The 18,582-nt window shown below is 47.0% G+C and overlaps 1 protein-coding gene across 1 annotated transcript in view; it reads right to left on the bottom strand.

Moving 5' to 3' along the window:
- Positions 1-1,814: 1,814 nt before the first annotated feature.
- Positions 1,815-18,582, bottom strand: part of LOC122717549 (LIM domain only protein 3-like) — a 63,959-nt gene continuing 47,191 nt past the window's right edge. The window contains exons 5-6 of the mRNA XM_043941753.1: positions 9,620-9,776; positions 1,815-2,551 (exon numbers count right to left, since the gene is read on the bottom strand). Coding sequence (XP_043797688.1) covers positions 2,399-2,551; positions 9,620-9,776 — 310 coding nt within the window. The 3' untranslated portion in view covers positions 1,815-2,398. The remainder of the gene's footprint in view (positions 2,552-9,619; positions 9,777-18,582) is intronic.

The raw sequence follows: 18,582 nt of genomic DNA, 5'->3' as shown, positions 1-18,582 counted from the left end.
CTTAAATAATTCAGTGGAAGCGCGAGAGGATGGAGAGGAACCGGCAGGGAAAATCTCGAGGAAAACGGCGAGGATGCGAAGATATTACGAAATATTGAGTTTAAACTTGCGAAATCAATATCTTCTCCTTTTGGGATCGGGGAGTATAGGTATAAGAAAGAGAGAAAAGACGGATCGTCGTTAACATCGAAACAGTAATTTTATTTTAATTAATATTTCTATGGATAGAACTATGATACAAAACATATCTATACTAGCGAACGTACACACTTCCTTACGTATTCTCGTTCGAAGATTTTACATGCATCGTACATAGCGTATTTAAGACGAAATGGGCTAGGTGTTTTTTTTTTTTTTATTTTTCTTCTTTCTTCCGACGTTTACGTTACGTTAAGCAGTTTGGATACGTACGCCGATGGAGCAGATTACTCGATGATGCGGGTGACACGATAGTGTGACTAGAGATCGCCTACCGCAGTCGCTATTAATCGTAAATCTACGAGTGTTGTTTTTTTTTTGCTTTTTGACGATCGATCGATAATCGATCGAGACGAACGATACGGGTTTCTCCGCTTCTTTGTCTATTCTTCCTTAAATTTTCGTCCCAGAGACGCTTAAAACGTTAGGAACTACGTTTCGCGCAATCGTAAAATCGTGGAGCATCGTGGAAGTATTCGTTATGCTTATAAAATATCGAACGAAACTTTTCGAATAGTAAAAATTCGATAAAAACGATATATAATGGCGAACGATGATAGGCTCGTTTCGCAAAAAAAAAAAAAAAAAAAAAAAACGATTACTTTTATCCTGGCGTGCGAGGAAAGTGGAGAATCGTGTGGACAAGGAAGGGATCGAACTTGCGAACAGAAATCGCGTAGACGAGAATGAATCGGGATTGACGACCTTATGAAAAAATTTCTTCGAACAATTGTCAAAGCGACGCACGTCTTAATTTTTCCTACGTGTTCTTTTCAATAAAATTTTTATCGATTTCAATTACGTAGAAAAAAAAAAACGCATCGTCTCTTCGACGTCCCCTCAAATTTCTCGTCTCACGCTGGAAAAGTTTGGATCGCTTCGTTTCGTTTGAAATAATAATCGTCGAGAATGATCCGGCCACGTCGAACGATTCATCGCACCACATCTATTTATCGTCGAGAACTAGGAGAAAAGTATTCGTTTCCCGGAAAATTATCGTATCCGACAGGCATAAGCCTATTATCGTTCGAGGGATCGCGAAACTGTTTCCGGAGGCGTGCCACCGACAAATCTTGGCCGCGTCGCGCTTCGAATCGGGGGAAATAAAACATCTTATTCGGCCCGATCCGAGAGAAAAGAGAGAAGTTTCGGCATAACTCAGCCTCGTTATCTGACTCGCAAATAAGGCAACGGAAAAAGTTCGTGACATCAATCTGGCCCTCTACCGGGAGATTCGAACTTGAAACAATGCTTAAGTCACCCCTAACGTATGAGCCCCAAGGGGTGGTCGGGCTCGCTGGTTTTGGACGGCGAACCCACCGATTCGATCTGCCAACCGGAGCCCGCTCGCCAATTTCGCTCGGTTGCCCGGTTCCTCCAGTTCCACCTCCGGTTGTTGCCCGTTGCTGCTCGTCCAGTGGTCCAGTGGTAAAGCTAGATTTACCGGCGTGGCCCGCAACGGACAAGCAAAGTCGACTACAAGTACGGGCAAACTTTGATCACCCCTGAGCATTGTTTCCCCCCCACCGCGTTCCTCTTTCTTCTATCTCCCCTTCTTCGTCCCTCCGCCCTCGCTTTCCGCCCACTTTTTTCCACCCCTCTCGGTCCTTCCAAATCCTCGGATTTTTACGTTTCTATACATTATAACTCGCGAAATTCGAATTAAACTTCGTCTAAAACAGCACCAATCTGTCTTTCACGCGCATCACGACAGTTCAGTCGACTCGTACAGTCTTCAGGATTTTTTTTTGGGCAACCTATTACGTCATGGATAATAATAATAAATTGCGAGGATACGTACGATTCGAGGAAATTTGTTGGGAAATAATATGACGTAATAGGGACCGATTTAACTAGAGTACTACCTAGATTAGATTTTTTTTTTTTAGAGAAATAGAAGTTGCCATTTTGAAAATGTGTCTACGCGGAACGAATCAACCAACGTTCGTATTATTATATTGGTCACGAATCGAATTTTCGTTTCATCGTTGTCTCGACGAACGAATCTCGAACAGACTTTTCAGACACCAATAACGAACGGACGAGTTCCGAGTGTTACTACGATAGCGGCAATGATGATGACGATGATGACGATGATGTCGACGACGACGACGACGATAGAAGACGTCCGTGTTCTTGTTAAACGAATTTGGCAACGCGTTTGGATGATACGATCGATGGCAGACGCTTACTTCGTTTGTCATTTGGTATCGTAAGGTGCCTGTGCATTGATACCGTTTAAATTATTCATGGAGTTGAGGATATTATGGGCGCTCGAACTCGCGGGCGCGTAGCCATTGTGATTATGGGTCGTCTCTCCGTTCACTTGCCTCTGCGGATTAGGTGACATGATCTGAAAAAAAAAAAGAGAAGATTTGTCGAGTTATAAGTGGTTCGTTGAAACAAAGAACGATATAAATAAATTTTATATCACGAATCGAACGATAATCGTTTCCGTTTTCGCCTTTTTGGAATCTCTCTTTCGAATCGTTGGTGAATCTAAAGTGGGAAAGAAAAATGGACAATCTCCCCCTCCCCAGCCTCCTAATTACATTCGCAATCAATCGAGCGGGCAACGCCTTAATCTGATTCGAACAATTATTCACGACAGAGACTTAAAACTCGGAAGAGGGTCGGATTGGCGCGGTGAAAGGGGTTGACGCCACTAACGAATTCGTTTTAGACACGGCAGTTCCTGTTCTCGTTCCTCCAGAACCGTCTACTCCGATTTTCTACTCGAAAAACAAAGAGGCCAGAACAGAGCGAACTTGTATCTCGGCTCAGACGCGGAGCGACGACTCAACTTGGGCGTTTCCTCTTCTTCTTTCCTCTCCCTCCCGTTCGATATCCTCTCTTTCGTTCTTCCTCTCCTCTCCTCTCCTCTCCGTCATTTGGTCTCTCGGTGTTCGACCGTCTCTATCTTCGAGCCATATTCATCGGAACGGCAACGAGCGGAAGAGAAACGAAGTGAGGGAGAGGGAGAGAGAGGGAGAGAGAAAAGAGGGAGAAAGTGTGCTCGTGGAAGTAGCAGCGGAGGGTAGCACGAGGAACAAGAGATGCCGCTAGGATAGATAAGTGCCGTTGAAAACTTTAAACTTCGTATCTCTAGCTCCGTTGTTCCCTTCACCATCAGTTTCTCTTAGTTTCGCCGGCAAAGGTGTTAAATTATACAGGCTTAAAATTCGGCAGACCGTGCCGCGCAGCCCCCCTCCTCTCCTCCCAACTGACGAGATCCCTCCCTTACCATGATTTTAGTTCGCGAGTTGATCATGCCAACTTTCGCCAACGATGAACGAGCCTGGCATTCTCATGATTTCCCTCATGCGTGTGTGGTGAACTTGTCCGCAAAGTGGTTTGAACAGTTAGGGCGAGTCCAAGGGAAGGAAAGACCAAGGTCTCTGTTTAATAATTCTCTCGAATATGATACGGTTGAAGAGAGGCTTGAAATATGAAATACCCTCTTTCTTTTTTTTCTTTCTTTCTTTCTTTCTTTCTTTTTTTCTTTTTTTTTTTTTTTTTAATTGGAAAGTCCAAGGTGCGAGTGGCAGTGAAAAATTCGCACGGAGCGAATGGCGAGGGCCCAGTAATTAACCCGTAAATAATTATGATAAAAATGACAAAGCACCGCCGAAGAAACGCTTTATCACCGTTGCAAGGGAGACTTTTCTCCCTGGCAAGAATTTCTAAATCTTCTTGCCGCAACGAGAACCCTTTTCAGCTTTTCCGCGAGCCGACGAGAGCCAACCACCACCTTCCTTCCTTCCTTTCTCTCTCTCTCTCTCTCTCTCTCTCTTCACCCCTCCCTCCCTGCCTCCTCGATACAAACGCCCTTCCATTTTATCTCTTTTCCTCCTCCGCTTTCTCTCCGTTTCTTTTTCACCCCCAATCCACCCCGCCAGAGAATACCCCACACGTAATTAAGAAATCTCCATGGAAGGCTGCGGGCCGCTGTTGGTCGGTAGCACCACGGTTAAATTAAGTCTATGACTTATTCAAGTTTTATCTACAATTGCCAGAGATGGAATTACCGTCCCATGGATTTACTGCCGCGTCTTTGTAATCAAACGGCACTCGCTCTGCAAATCGTTTGCACAGATACCGGATTACCGTTTACATGATAATGTATTGCAAGATAAAGATCACGGTTGAGATTTCACGGGTTGGAACGAAATGAAATTTTAATCCCGCGCGCCGGGAAAATTCTCCTTTTCAAATTCACTTCCTAAAAAGGATTCTCTAAAAAAAAATTCTCGGAATCATTTCTTTCTTTTCGAGCGACGAGTTTCCATTGTTTCCTCGACTCCGTTTCTTCAGACAACCATTCTTCAAGCTTAACACACCCTCTCCCCCCCCCCTCCCCTCGAAGTTATCATTATACGTAATCTTATGCATATTCCACGCGTTCATCACTTCGAATCCTTCGCATATTTTTTCCACTTAATTATCGCACCAGACTGATGTATACACCGTTCTTTGGTTAACTCCGTGGCACGATTTACGAAGCGGTAAGCGGAACCTTTGCACCTCGGCCACGAATAAGACATTAATCGCGACTCGACGAGAGAAGGTGAAGGCAGTTTGTAACTGACGGTAAATGCGGAGAATCGGGGGAGGGGAGGGAGGGTTGTCGGTGGTTACCAGGAGCTACGAGAATCGCGTGTCATTTGTCCGTTGATCTCCCGCGGTTGGGAACCAGCCAGGTGGTAGCCGCTTCCTCCGCAACGCTGCTTTTCTTAAGCGCAAAAATTAGCGCCACCCTCTTGCGCCTCGATTCTTCGCCGGGCTCGATCCATCCGCTCGAGGCACGAGATGAGAATTAGCCACGTCGTTTATCGAAGGAGGATCATTTAGAACTGAACCTCGTGCCGTGAACCTCGTTATTTTACCGGGGATTATTACATCGCGTTGGATCCCCTTAATGTGCTCCATCATTCGGAATTTCCAGCCAGTTTTTTTCTTTCTTTCTTTTTCTTTCTTTTTTTTTTTTTTCTTTCGCGAAACGATTCTCAATTGACCGTGTCTCGCGTTATTAGTTATAGTTGAAATGAAAAAAAGGCGAGATGTATTTGGGAAAGTATTTCGATTTCGATATTTAAACTTGTTCCCGTGTTTCTGGAAAAGGGATCGTGCAATTTTGTCAGTCGATTAAACCAAGTGCGGGGGAGGCAGTTTCGTGTAATAAGTGGACGTGGAAGTAAGTCCACGCGCTACGTGTAATAATCGTTAGAAAAGAGAGTAGAGAACGCCGCAGAGAGTAGCGTTTCCGTTGTTTCGTAACTAAACTCATAATCTCGCATAAGCTCGCAACCTGGCCTTTCCCATGCGAGCTTTCTCCTCGTGCGTTATGAGAAGGGACTTCATGCGAAATGTAGTCAAGTATCTAATAACGCGTTCGTTAACGAAAACGATGCGTGTGATTCGATATCCTCCCTAGAGAGAGGGAGGAGGGAAGGGGATTGTAAAATTCTCCTATCCTCCATTTTTTTTTCGTATAATTTTTTAATTCTCTCTTTTTTTTTTTTTCTTTTCTTAGAAGATCGTAATATTATAAGTCAGAAGCCTCGCCAAGTTGCAAATCATGGTTCGATAAGAATGACGTATATTCGAAAGTTTAATTTAATTCAGCCTCTCCGTGCACGTTCCACCAACTTTCGAGGGTCTAATCGTCTGGAAGAAGTATAGAAGACGTTGTAATACCTTATTCGCCGTACGAATCTCGTACTGCACATTGATCCTCTTAAATTCCCATGTAGTCTCCGTCTTGGCATTAGCATATTATCTTCCGCAACCTCCTCCCTCTTCGCTTCTCCCCTTCTACCTTGTTCCACCCCCTTCAACCCTCTGATTCGCAGAGGACTTTGCAGACACTTGAGAGTTTGTTTTAAAACTCAGATAATCGTTTCGAACTCCTTCCCTCCCTCTCAGCCTATCTCCCTCCCTCCTTCTTACGCCTTCTCTTTCCTCGCGGCCTATCCCTTTCTCACGCAGCGCGTTCATCGCTCGGTCTCAAGGGGAAAATTAGACGAAAATAAGACTTCTCGCCAATTTTTAAACGCGTTACAGTTGTCTCTCGTGGGAGAAAGAAAGAGAAAGAGAAGGAGAGAGAGAGAGAGATCATCGCGATATGATAAAAAGACGCGATCGAGAATCGATCGAGAAATCGGCCTCTCGAAAACGCTTTTCCCTTCTCTAAACTCGCTTAAAGAATCGCGCGCGACACGTTCGACGGATGCGGATGGAATAATCTGTTTTCAACGAGGCGTAACTTTTTTTTTATAGGAAGGAAAGAGACCACGTAAGAAGAGGGAAAGGTTGGATCGTCCTGTGGAAGACGGTGGTAATTGAATTTATCGAGGGTGATGACCGTCCTATTTCTTTCCATTCCCTCCTTTTTCACCCCCCATTACCGGTTTACCTAGGATCACTCGCCACGCTCGAGTTATTCGTAAACGCCTCACGGCCAGGCATTATTTACAAGAGGCGAGGAGATCCTCCTCGGACTCGAAGCTCTCCTGGGCGCTGAGAAAGATTGGGACAGCTGTCTGTTCTCAGGCAATCAGAAAAACTACCTTCCACCTCCTCCTAGGGCCGGGCCAACTTCGCCATTCCCATAGCCATGGCTTAAGGAGAGCGTTAGGGCGGCAGCTGCCACGGCGCTCACCCCACTTCGCGGTTTTTAAGAATCTTAACGCCTCCCCACCGTCTCCCTCTTTTACTCCTGATTTCGTCAAGTCGAGATAGCACCACCACTTTGCATTCCGTCGCGACGTTTAATTCCACCAACGAGCCGGCTGGGCTTCCAAGGGTCGAATTATATCCTTTCCTTCCTAACTCCTGTTGATCGTCCTCCCTCCTCTCCCTCTAATCCGTTCCCACGATCTTTACACGGTTCGACGAAACGCTTCTTCCCTCGAAAGAAGAACGTCCCACGATACGATTGAATATCACGAATCGACCGTTACAGGCGCATCTCGTCGAAATTAGAATCGCGTTCGTATCGCGCTTCCAATCTCAACGTGACAATTAACGAGGAGAATACGCGTGGAGGAACGACGATCCGCGACCCGACATTATCTATCGCGTCAAACCCCCGCCGGAGGGGCAGGCAGGCCGCCTGCCTCGGTCGATTGTCTTTTCCATTCAGATGCTAAATGTCAAAATGACATTCACCGTTTCGAGGAAATGGTGGAAACGGGCCTCGATGTCGCCTGGGCGGACACCTTCGGGGATGTAGCCCCAGCGATCGAAGGTATTCACGCTCCGGGAACGACACGTCAAGAGGGATCCATCAGGCTTAAACGTAATAGATGCTCAAACTACATTAGCATGCCGCGTCGATTATTGGCATTAGTCTGCCATCCCATCGTGTTATTTCACGGCATCGGTCATTTATAACCCTCGAGTCGTAAACCTATCCACGGGAACGATATTGTTCGGGCTCGAAATACCATCATCATCGATCCTTCTTTCGCATTTCTACGAAGAGAAACGAAGAGCTACCAGAACTATGATTTTTCCACCATTTCTTTCGCCAACATTCGCGTTCGCTCTCGAATCGTTCTAGATCGTCGTTGCGTGCCCGAAAAGGGAAAAGGAAATCGCGGTGACACGATCGTACCACGATTTATGCGCCGCTCGACATTTCTCCTCTCTTTTTTTTTTTCTTTTTGAACGCGAGAAACAATCGTTGACCGGTACTTTGGCGCGTGATCCCTGTCACCCTTGATAGTGTCGCGTTACCGTCGCGGATTTTCTTTCTTTCTTTTTTTTTTTTCTTTCTTTTTTCCCTCTCTACGACACGCGGATTTCGCCCACACTTGGTCATATATATATATATATATATACAGCGAAGTGATATTAATTGAACGAAACAACGCTCGCACACGGGGATCGAGCCACGCATACGGAAGCGAGGACGCACGCAGAAGGCTTCCGCCCGAGAACATGAACACTCACGTGGTGTAGAAATAGAGTCGCAAGGGTTAGCAACCCCTGAATTACACGCAGCTCTCGGGCAGGACTGGTTGGTTAAGGGGAGAAAATTTGCATATTATAAGTAGTACACGGTGGCGAGGCTGATATGATCGGGGGCTGGGAGACCTCGTTATTCCGTGCATGCGTACGAATCGAGCGTGTGCACCGGCCACTCTTCCTAGCCGCTCTTAAAAAGTTTGTGTCTTGAAACTTCCGACTTAACGATACTTTTTACCAATTATGCGAATCGTGCCCCCCTCACCCCCGAAGGGAGGCGAGACCAAGGGCTTACGAAAATAACGAAGCAATCGAGGAAGCAAACGGGAAAATTTTGTACGTGTTTTGAATTTTCAAAATGTGTTGCGCGACGTTTTAGTCAAAATGGAGAATCTCGAGAACGAATCGCGCGATATGTATAACGGCGAGTTGTTAATCGGTAAATATTGCGCTTTGGTAAATTACGGTACGTGACGTGCAAAGCGTGCAAAAGGGACGTAAACAACCTTGCAAGACGGTGGCCGGATTAAGTAGATCGGATCCTGGTTGGGTCGGACGGGTCCTAGGGCTTAAGAAGATATTGTTTCCGGAGCACGGCTGTTGTCTCAAGATAATCAAGAAACTCGGACGGCTTAACACCGAAGACGAGTTTATAATTTCAACTTGTTGAAATACGTAACTTTTCATCGATCATCGATGGAACATATCTTTCATCCATGGAGAAGAGGAGACACACGTACATATATATATATATCCTTATTTATCGTACCATCCACGATACTTCAAATATCTTCCTCGTTTTCCTGCAGTTTTTTTCGCGAAAGGGAGGACGAGATTCGGAAATTTCAACCATGCTCAACTCCTCTTAAGACGCCGGCATCTCTGATCCAAAGAGTGAATTCTTTCGCACGTTCCAGCGTTGCCGAAGAGGACGGGATCGTTACGGTATGCGATGAGGCTTGCTTAACGGACGAAGCTTAATTAATAAGGACACGCGATATCCCGACTCGTAAGACGATGGCTGGGGCTGTAAAGCATAGCTGAAGCCTCGAGGGAGTCCTTTGTTGTCGGGGAGGGTCAGGATGAGCGACCTGCCACTTTAACCCCCATCTTAAGGGGTTACGTCTTAAGGAGTTTTCAACCTTCGCAGGAACATCCAGAACGCGGTGGATCGTGATCCCCCGCCGTGATTCAAAGCACACCCTGGCCGCGCGGTGAAAGTGATACGGTTGCATGGTCAGCATACATATTTGCGGCGGAACCATTGGGGAGGGGGGAGGGGAGGGTGATATCGACCACGTTTATAGCGGTATCGTTGTCAAAGCGCGTCAACCACCGGGGATTATACGGATCCCGGCATAATCGATGGATGCTTCGGATGGAGGAAAACGCGACGGAGGAGATAAATTTTTGAAAGAACGATGGGCGAAAGCATTTCAATTCGATTAACCTGTGGTTGAAGATGGAACACTTGTCTCTTGATCTGCGCCAATGTCGCGGTCGATGGTGGATGGACCGCCATGTTGGCAAAAACCAGTCTCTCCTCGTAGTCGCTCTCGCACAGGATTTTGTTCTCGCACAAGAAAAATTTGTCCCCCACGCAGAATCTGGAATCGAACAAGTTTAACAATTAAAGTTTAAATTTTTCGCTTTTTTTCTTTTTTTTTTTTTTTTTTTTTTTTTTTTTTCGTCGAAATTATCGTTGGATCTTGGGAGGCGCGACGATGACGAAGCATAGGGGGAACGGAGGAGGAATTTCCGGGAGAAATTCCGAAGAGGTTGAAGAGTTGACGGGAGATAGGCGGAGTAGTAAAGCGTGCTAATTCCTTTTAAGACCGTTTTCCGTTCCGCTCCGTCGAGGAAATTGCGAGAAAATAAAAACAAGCGGCGAAACGGCACACCGGGCACACCGTAGCTTCCGAGAGTGTCTTCGAGCTCCTTTAAATGTAAATTTCCACTCGATTCGCAGACGCTACGTCGTACCTGGATTACCGCCTCCTTCTCTAACCTTCTTCTTCTTCTTCCCCTCCCCCTCCGAACGTTGAATATCGAGATCGAGATCGAAATCTTTTCTCTAACGATCCATTCTCCACGGTATTGGCGCCTTTTTTCGTTTCACTTTTTTTTTCTTTTTTCTTTCTTTCTTTCCTTCTTTCTTTCTTTCTTTCTTTCTCTCTTTCTTTCTTTCTTTCTTTCTTTTTTTTTTCTTTTGGGAAACGCTCACGGACACGGACACTTACGTTCCGACCAACGAACGACCACCCTAATTGGAGTTTCGGAGGCCGGCGATATCGCGATGGAAATCACGGTTTTAAAATTCAACGAATGAGATCCACGGGTATTTCCCGGTGATCTCCTCTCCGCGGTGGCGAGCATATACAAGAGAAACGCAGATTTCGAAATGGTGGCGAAGTACGAACGTGCTTCGCTTGCGATATAAGAGAAATAAGGTTGCCGCGAGGGTTATACGCATCGACCAACTGTCGCCGGGGGTAAGAGGCGCCACTAAAATCAAAGATTTCGCATTTTTCCTTTTTTATTGCCGGCTTAAAAGTCAATTTTTCCTGTAACCGCGGTGCAAGGGAACAACGGACGGGGAGGGGAGGGGGGAGGGGGAAGAGAGAGAGAGCGGGATTCTTGTAGATGCCCGCATAAAGGACGATACGCCGGAAATGCTAAAGAACCTTTGGAAAACGAGGATCACGAGGGGTGGCTGGTTTCCAACGAGCACAATAGATCCTCACGGGATCCACGAGGGACTCGAAAATCGTTTTGTCAGGATACAGCGACGCCTTGATATTCTTGTCAGGTGCCGTGAACATCGCTCTCGGTGTGTTATACTCTTCGTATCGACCGCGTTACGAGGAGAGCCAGTTCCAGGGATTTGTCTTCCCAAAATAAAACGACATCGCCCTTATTATTTAATCCTGCCGTGTGTCGCCCACTCGTGTCGATCCTTTTCTCGTAGAAAATCATCATCCACGTTTACGAATTCGTTTTAAATATATATATATATATATATATATATATACATTTTGTTTCTTCTTTTCATAAGCTTAAAGTCTCGAGATCGAGGCACGGTGAAAAAGACGCGTACGTGTGTATACTTAAGGGGGGTGTATCTTGATATCGTAACTCGCAAGTGTTGAATAAAAAAAGCATTTCTTTCTTTTCTTTCTTTCTTTTTTTTTTTTTTCTTTCTTTTTCGAGAAAGGACAATACATTGTGTACGTACGAACGTACATTGCGTATTCAACGGATGATGTGCTGTCCCGTGCTCGGATCCTGTTTGAGTTTTATGTCGGGATTTCTGTCGAGTGGTTTATACCGCCGCTTATGTAAATGCAGACGTGATTTTTTTCACCACCTCTTGCACGGGAATATGCAGAGCATTTTGCAGCATTCGAAACGAGTCAGCGGGATCGCGATGTGAATGAAGGAATCAACGAATTAAATTTATGCGTATTTTTTTTTACGTATCTCGAGGCTTATAAATCGTCCTTCGATGATTCGTTCGATTCGTGTCGTTCCAATTTTTCTCGTTGAAACTTCTTTCTCTTTTTTTTCAAATTCCAATGGAAATGGGGCGACAACCAATCTTCGTACATCTAGAAGAAAGGTAGAGCGATTTCCGATACGCGAACGAGATCGATGAGGAGGGGGAGGGGATGATTTAGCATCATCAAAAATGAATTGAGATAACATCTGTTCGGGTAACCGACGTCGCGAACGGCGATGATCCCGAAAAACTCATTTCGATTTTTCCATTTTTTTTTTTTTTAATTCCACGATTTCGAACGTAGGAGGAGGAGGAGGAGGAGGAGACGAGCGTGGAAACGCGGGGAAGATCGGAAAGCGAGAGAGAGAGAGGGAGAGAGGGTGGGGGAGAAAATAGCGAGAGAACCGAAGAGCGATCGGAACATCTAGCATGGACCGCCATAAAAAGCAATGCTCCACCGTAACGGGGCACGATAAGTGGCATGGTGCGAAGTAAAATCGATCCCGGGGGCAGACTCGAATCGTGCGCCATAAAAAGGGAACATTAGAGCGAGAGGACGATGCGAGACGCGACAAAGAGAAAGAGGGATGAAAGCAACGAGATGGTGGCATAATGGTGTTGTGATTTTCTGGCTAGATACGTCGGGTATAGATGGTTGCCTCGGTGCAACGTTAAACGCTTCGGGCATTAGCGGCGTTAAATGGCGTCGAAACGTTCGCGGCAATATCGTTTCGCGGTAAATTTACAAAGAAAGTTTTGCTAATTCTTATCCTCTGGTATATCCTTTATATTTAGAATGGGCGATTAGTACGATTTTTCCTATCGAAAAATTCACGGTAAATATCGTTTCGAGTTTTTATCTTTGCAATTTCCACGTATTTGGAATAAAGATATTTTTCACGGCAATATCGTTTATAAAAATTGCTAATTTCTATCCTTTGGAAAATCCTATACACTCAGATGTTGTTGTACAATTTTAAAACGATTTTGGTGGCAATATCGTTTCTTTCGAAGGAAATCATTCAAATTTTTGCGTATGCAATGTTTAGACAAGTACGAGGATTTTTCTCCCCATATGATCCCATTGACGGATAGGGTAATCGGAGAGCGACGACAGGGACGATAGGAGGTTGTCTGGCAAACCGCGTCGTGACTTTGAACGTTGCTAAGTCGAGAGGAAGCCTCCGAGATTCGTCGGCAAACAGAACGAGTTGTCGAAGCTGGAGGGTGAGAAACCCCAAACGGCAACACTTCGCCGTTAGTAGAAGCGGGCGGTGGTGGTGGTGGTGGTGGTGGTGGTGGTGATGGTACACCCGGTTGGCGGTAAGGTGGTCGCAAGGAATAAATTTTGTGCTCGATCGCGGAATCCCTACCGGGAGAGAAAGCGCTTATATTCTTGGTAGTTGTCGGTGCTCCTACTCAATTTGCATCAAACTATGAGGAGAGACAAACCGTCCCCAACCATCCACCACCCCTCCGGCTTTTCTCAGAGCCACCGTTCTAGCACCTGATGGAGCTGTACAACCTCTCTCCCCCTTCCTCCCCCCTTCCAGAGTCGAGACTAACGCGTTTAGCAGAGACTCGAACCCCTAATCAGATCTTCCGCCGACACGGGGGTTTCTAAGGTGGCGCTAAGTGTGAAGTTAATGGAGTCAAGACGCTGCTCCTTCGTTGTCGGGGCGCTCGCCCGACATCGCGTTAGACGCGTCTCGTCTGTTTGAGAAACGGTCGAAGAATGTCGCTTCGTAAATAAAACGTTTCGAACGTTCCCCACGGAACGCCTCGCCTCGAAAAATATGAAACGATCCGCGATCGTTCTCTAGGAAGAGAAGGTGACAGAGGTTTGTCTCGAACTCTTTGAATATTGATAATTCCAGCCTATCTCTCGCTACCTCGCCCCCGCACCAGCCGGGGCTTTATTTCGATAATGGCTGCTTACCTAGTGCGTTCTCCTGTTAATTAATTCAGACTGTCGGGGTATCAGGGAACTGTGACGCGCTAATTCGATCAGAAGTGAATTCGCTCGGTTTGGTAGCGAGGGGTTGTGCCGCTTGGGGGAAGTGCGCTGCCTTTGCTTCCAAGACAGATTTACCCCGGTAGACAGTTGACGTCGCTATCTAAATGTCGGTGGCGAGGCGCGTCGGAATGCCACTCGATAATACACAACGCGACGTCTCGAATCCGCGGCTCATTGTCCGACCGTACCGTGCACGCTGACATGGAAATGTTCACGGGCTCTACGTCATGTCACGCGTCCCATCCACGTCGAACCATTCGGCTCCAAGATTTCCAAGAATGGAGTGGACGTTTTTTTTTTTCTATTTTCTTTTTTTTTTTTTTTTTTTTTCCATTAACGATTCCCGAATTAACGGTTCGAAGGTCGTGACGCGAGGGAGAAAAAGCTCGAACGCGCGAGCGGAAGCTTTGGAAATTTTTCGCGAGTCGAAAAATGGAAATTGGGGCGGGAGATCGGGGAGTTCGTTTTCCATTCCGCACGGGCGTTCGACCGTAAAGGGAGCATTCGTCTTTCTATTAATTTCTACGCGGCGTGAAATTACGCGGCTCCGCCGACCCTAAGCTATATTAATAACCCAGATTACGAAGGAAATTAAGACAACGATGGGCCGTTGATACCTTTAGGAACGCGGCTTTGTTGTTTCGGCCGAAAGGGTTGGACTCGCTCGGATGAAACTGCGATATTTCCACGCGTCGCCCCTCTCCCCCTCCCTCGTCTTTCGACCTTACTCTCCCCCTTCCTATAATACCGCGTCTTATCGAACAATTGCAACGTATCGCCCTCCGTTTTAACGGGGAATAGTAACCCACCCTTCGTGCGACGACGTTTCATCCCCTCCTCCGACTTCTTATATTATAATACGTATCGGTCCATCCGTATATCGTTCCTCCGCCGATATCGTTCGGTGTTATGCTAATGGGAATCGTATTAATATGTAACGAGTTGGAACGAGAGAGAGAGAGAGAGAGAGAAGAAAGAAAAGAAGGAAGGAAGGAAGGAAGGAAGGAAGGAAGGAAGGGGGAAGAAAGGAATGTTATCGTAAATATGCGTAGGCCGAGTAGAGTAGTTGGTCGGTCGGTTGGTAGAAGTTGTTTGAATCGACTGGGCGATATCACGGATCGATCGGTTTGCTCGCCCTCGTCGGTCGGAGAAAAAGTTCCGAGGCAAAGCGCAATCACATCAAAGATTATTTCCGCCAATAAAACGGAAGTCGAGTTTCGATGGAGAAGCGGCTAGAAGCGGAGGAGGGGAGGGTTGTACGAATGGTTCTCGGTCGCGGGGACAAGACGAGAGGGCAAGAACCGTGGTAAGAAAACGAGAGATTGGGGGGGGAGGGAAGGGTGAGGAGAGGGTAAAGATAGAAGAGGCCGGGAAGGAGTGGAGGAGGAAGCGGCGAGGTTAACCGACACAGGCTCGGCAATAAATCTACCGTTCGCCCGAAGCAGGTACTTATCAGTTCCCCGGGATCAGCCGCGACATCGGCGACTGCGAGAAAAGCCTGGCGGGCCCTCGTCTCTCGGAAATCGAGGTACAAGCTCGAACAACCTCGTCGATCTCGGCGCGGCTACGCGCGCGTATAACTCGCGTATACGCGTGTCGATCCGTCGTCACCGCCTTCCTTCCACTCCGAGGTGAGCGCACGAGTCGTTATTAGATGGAATAGGGGATACCAGATGGAAGGAACGGAAAGGAGAACCGGTCGGGCGAGGGTTTTTGGCGAGCGTTGCTCGAAGCGTTGGTGGATGGGAAAGGTGGTGGAAAGGAGGAGGAATCGCGGCCTCGATTCGACGCGCGATTATCCCCGTATTGGGTGGATATGGCAGCATAACCGTACGGATGGTCGCCACGATCGATGCCCATTTCGAAAGGCTAAGCTCCCACTCTGCATAATTGCCAGTTAACGGCAACGAACTATAATACGCTTGGCATGAACGCGCACACGTGTGCACGCATCGAGAACGCGTCGCGCGCGCGTGTGTAAGCCCGATTCACGGGCGGACATCGGGGGAGGGAAGGGGGAGGAGGGATGAGGGGATCCCCCTCCCACCCCGGAGCCATCGGGAGGCATCGATTTTTCCTTTTTTTCCTTGTTTGTTTTCGAACGCCGCCCGAACGAAACGCGATGATCCTTCAGCCCGCTGGAAATTGACAAAACAGTTTTTGGCAGAGCCGGCCGAGAACTTAATTGGTGAATGTAACGAGGGAATCTGCCAATTATGGCAGCGGCCGATAGTCGATCGATCCGCATCGGGAACACGTACTCGTTCGTGTTCGTGCTCGGGCGAGCATCGTCGAGAAGTACTCCGTAATTCCGACGGATAAACTCCGGCTAATTCGGACGGGCCAATGAGAGGCCGCGGTCCCTTCGGCCTATTCGACAGACCGGAAGCGGAGGAACGGGGTCCTCCGCTAAGTCACTTTGGTTTACGAGTCGTTACTAACCGGTACAAGGGGAAACCAAGGGGTTAAACACGTCGGCTCACGTCTCTAACTTTCCTACCACGAAGTAGCCCGTAGCGGCTTGTAGCGAGCTCGATCTTTCAACAACGAAACCTTCCGCGGTAGCGATATCGAATATCGAAGTTATCGGCCTGCCATCCCCGTAACCGTAACCGGGGGGCATTGTCGAGGTTTTGCTCTCGGCAAGGCACCGTTCGTCCTTTCGTTTCACCTCTCAGGAGTCTCTCGGTCCGAGGAAACGACGTGGATTATCGACGAACGAGATGTCGCTTCTTCGAATTTCATTTTCTCCTTAATAAGAATAGGTGATCGATTGAGCGGGATGACGATTATTGCGAACGCTGTGGGATACGCGATACGAAAATTTCACGTGTATTGTACATGAACAAGTGTACATGTTGGAACGAACGATCCGCGTTTTTCACGAAACGCGGATGGCGGAACACGGGGACGAAACGCGTAAAAGTAAGCGTGCGGGACGTTTAAAAAGCGCTGATTCAATTTTACACTCGAAAAGAGAGCGGCGTTACCCTCGATGCATAGTTGCGCATTGTGGATGACAGGGATACCAGCGATGGTGTTGACGTTCCTGTAATTTGGCTGGAAAATATCCAAATTGTTCACGTAATTCTACCGGAAACTGTAGATTGTTTCGATGTTAATTCTGTCGTTAAAATCAATTTCAAAGCAGTCCACCCGAGTCATTTACTCGAAACGGCACGATGCGTGGGTAACGGGAGGGGGTGGGGCGGACGATGAAAGCCAGCCGTCGCTCTGAAAAAACATTCAATCGTTTCGTGCCGTTAGGTTTTTCGTTTCATCGTTCCAGAAGCCTCCTCTCGTCGTCCTTCTCCTTCTCTACGACTCTCTCCGATATACCAAATCTCCTCGCCTATTATATCGAATCGAGCGTATCGCGGAACGGATTTAATAAATTGCACCCCACGGAAGAATAATGCGCGCCCCTCTTCCCGTGCAAGGGTTATGAATGTAAACCCTGAAATTAAGCTCACAATTAAAGAGAGATCCGATGGATGGAGCCGATTTAAGCGGATGAAACTTATTCGACGATTTGGACGCCTTGTTTATCCTCTCTAAGCTTGGTCGATTTTGATCGTATCCGAACGATGTACGTCTTCCCGCGTGTTATCAAAAAATGACACGCGATCTCGATACTATTAAATAACGTACTTTTAAATATACATCCGAGAGAGGAGGAGGAGGAGGAGGAGTTGGAAGCAGTGTCGGGACTCCTTGGAATTAGAAGGTAAGATACTTCGAAGGTTTAATCAACGAATTGGTCCCCCAAGACTCGCCTCGCGCAGGAGGACCGTGAACACGCATAATTCAAAGTTGCACGGGCCACGGTTTAATTACCAAATCTTGTTCCTTGAGTTTGGGTGCAGGCTGCGAACTTCTTGCCTCGGTTAATGCGCGCTCAAGACCCGCGCTTTATTATCATAGAGAGAGAGAGAGAGACAGAGAGAGATAAAGAGAGAAACATCGTGGCCGATGGTGGCGAGATGATAATTTCCCTTAATACGATTGCTGGTATTCGAAAAACACGGGATCAGCTCCTTATCCGTTAACTTACAGCTCCGACTAACAGCCTTATCTCGCTTAGGGCAGCTTGTTTGACTTCTAACCGGTGCCTCCTTCTGACCGGTACCTCTTGATAACTGAATATCCTGAATATCCAAGAGGGATGGAATAGAGCGAGAGCGGGGAAAGAAGCGAGAGCGACGGAGAGGGCGGAGTTCTGGTAGCAGGCTTAACTAGCCTAATCCTTTCTGTGGGTCGGCTTTGCATTAAGCAAAGTCCATCAACTTGGCTCGAGGTAAAGCTCGAGGAGTTTCGAAGACTGTATATAGTCGAGCATTAATACAGTATTATCTAATAATTGGCGAAAACTTTAATCCCCGAACTTGATGAACGAACATCACGTGTTCGACGTGTATATTCGATATCGATTCGTCCCGCTATTCCAAAATATGCCAGAATAAAATAAAACAACGCTTTTTGTCACGGCTACGCTTTTCTCCTTCCCTTGATACGACTGCGAAACTAGTTCGTCGAACGATTCGAAATGAGAGGAGGAAAAAGAGAGAGAGAGAGAGAGAGAGAGAGAGAGAGAGAGAGAGAGAGAGTTAATTCTTAGGAACGAAAGTAACGGCCATATTTCTCAATAAACGATAAATCAGCTAGGACGCCGAGTAAGGTATAACGCCCTCTCTTATAGATCGGATTTCTTCTTTCCTCTTCTCGTGACACATGTCTTTACCTCGCTTTTGGCCCTTTGCTCTTTCGTTTCCCTTCCGCCGTCCTTCCACTCTCGTTCGTTTGTCTCTCTTCCGTCGCCTTTCGAGTCTCCAAGCCCCATTAATCTATGGTTATCTACGGCGCGCGCCGGATAAGTGCGTCGGAATGAGCCATTTCA

The sequence above is a fragment of the Apis laboriosa genome, unplaced genomic scaffold, assembly GCF_014066325.1.
Source record: "Apis laboriosa isolate Shangri-la unplaced genomic scaffold, ASM1406632v1 scaffold11_cov152, whole genome shotgun sequence".
Taxonomy (NCBI): Eukaryota; Metazoa; Arthropoda; class Insecta; order Hymenoptera; family Apidae; genus Apis; species Apis laboriosa.
The sequence above is the reverse complement of the archived record's forward strand: the minus strand, read 5'-3'. Positions and strand labels throughout refer to the sequence as shown.